The sequence below is a fragment of the Suillus fuscotomentosus genome (genome assembly GCF_016647785.1).
Source record: "Suillus fuscotomentosus strain FC203 chromosome Unknown F5891scaffold_91, whole genome shotgun sequence".
NCBI lineage: Eukaryota > Fungi > Basidiomycota > Agaricomycetes > Boletales > Suillaceae > Suillus > Suillus fuscotomentosus.
In genome coordinates this window covers 166,769-168,064 of record NW_024539603.1, presented here as the reverse complement: position 1 = coordinate 168,064, position 1,296 = coordinate 166,769, and the positions used below count along the sequence as shown (strand labels likewise).

Here is a 1,296-nt window from a genome sequence, read left to right as displayed (position 1 = left end):
AACACTTTAGTCTCATATATATAAATACTAGGAAGATCAAATACTAAATGGAAGATAGTCTTTCATTCTAGATTTGGTACCGCAGTGCCTGTCCATCCGAGAGCTTCACAAGCACGTCGATTCTTGTCCTCCATGATGCAAGTGAGAGAGAATGGCACATGTGAGTACTTGAGTTCCGGTCTAGTGCTTATTACTTGCAGAGCAGTACTATTTGTTCAGACCTGGTTTTGGGAAATCGAAAAGTTCGCGTTCACTTGGGATCCGAGCAATTGCAAGTGGATAGGTGTCCGTAAGTAAAATAAAATAGATTCTCGGAGTCTCAAAAACATTTCCAACAACGACATGTCAATATTTCAATCTAATGACGGATCCTTGACCAATCTCCTCTAGTATACAGAATTTCCCTACACAGTACTGCTAATTGGTACATGCACACCATTTCACCGGTCGTCCACAAATTGTCTTCATTATTGGTCTTTCGGACGGCCCATATGGGAGACATCACGGCACCCTCTATTATTCCTACAAGATATCTCCCCATCTTACCCATTTTCCACCTTCATCATCACTTCTGCATCCAGACGCAAGATTGTCTTCTCTGACCACCAAATTCAGAATCACCACTCGTATGGCCTGGTCAGCGGCCGCTTTATCGCGATCATGCTGACAGAAGATTTTCGCCTGCCCACTTCACTTATCCCTCTCAGACCTCTGTATTCAAACACACGCTATTTCAGGAGAAGGGTGAGTCATTACTACTTCCATCTTCCATTCCCCTCACTTTCTATCCATTTGGTTTAGATTATTGATAAAACTCGGTTCTTGTTGAGTTATGATTTTATCAACCATCTAGCCTTTGATAATAAATGTCGCTCCTACTTGTGTTTCCTTGTGTTCGGACTCGTGATCACAGGATTTCGCGGCCTTGGACAATTTCTGCTCCATCAGTAGCCCTTAAAAGTTGCGTATCCAACCTCACGCTCGAGACTGATCGTCAATGTCTGTTTTAAATTCCACGTCACTCGCGGGTGCTATATTTACCGCTATCGAAATATGTATTTCTCTTACTATCGCCATTATGACCCTCATATCCGGAGGGTCTTGGCGTAGGGATGCTTCAGTGTATATGGTTGCCCCATGCCATCACAAGGAAGCAACAGGAGTTGAAAGAGATGCTGGACGAGTTGGATGGCCAATTATTTTCTTAAACATTTGGCATTTGATGATGAAACAGTTACGCACCAGTTTATTTGTCCTTACTGGTTGTTCTAGCTTTTGAATGCATACCTATCTTCC

The 1,296-nt window shown here is 42.8% G+C and overlaps 1 protein-coding gene across 1 annotated transcript; it reads left to right on the top strand.

The window, feature by feature from the left end:
- The first annotated feature begins 528 nt into the window (after positions 1 to 528).
- F5891DRAFT_1065279 (uncharacterized protein) lies at positions 529 to 1,296 on the top strand. Its single transcript, XM_041363074.1, has 2 exons — positions 529 to 744; positions 802 to 1,296. Exon 2 carries the CDS (start codon positions 998 to 1,000, stop codon positions 1,277 to 1,279), a length of 282 nt encoding a protein of 93 aa, XP_041219357.1. The 5' UTR covers positions 529 to 744; positions 802 to 997; the 3' UTR covers positions 1,280 to 1,296.

What these genes read in the sequence shown, in the direction of transcription:
- F5891DRAFT_1065279 (XM_041363074.1), top strand. Translation starts at nt 998, where the DNA reads ATGTCTGTTTTAAATTCCACGTCACTCGCGGGTGCTATATTTACCGCT.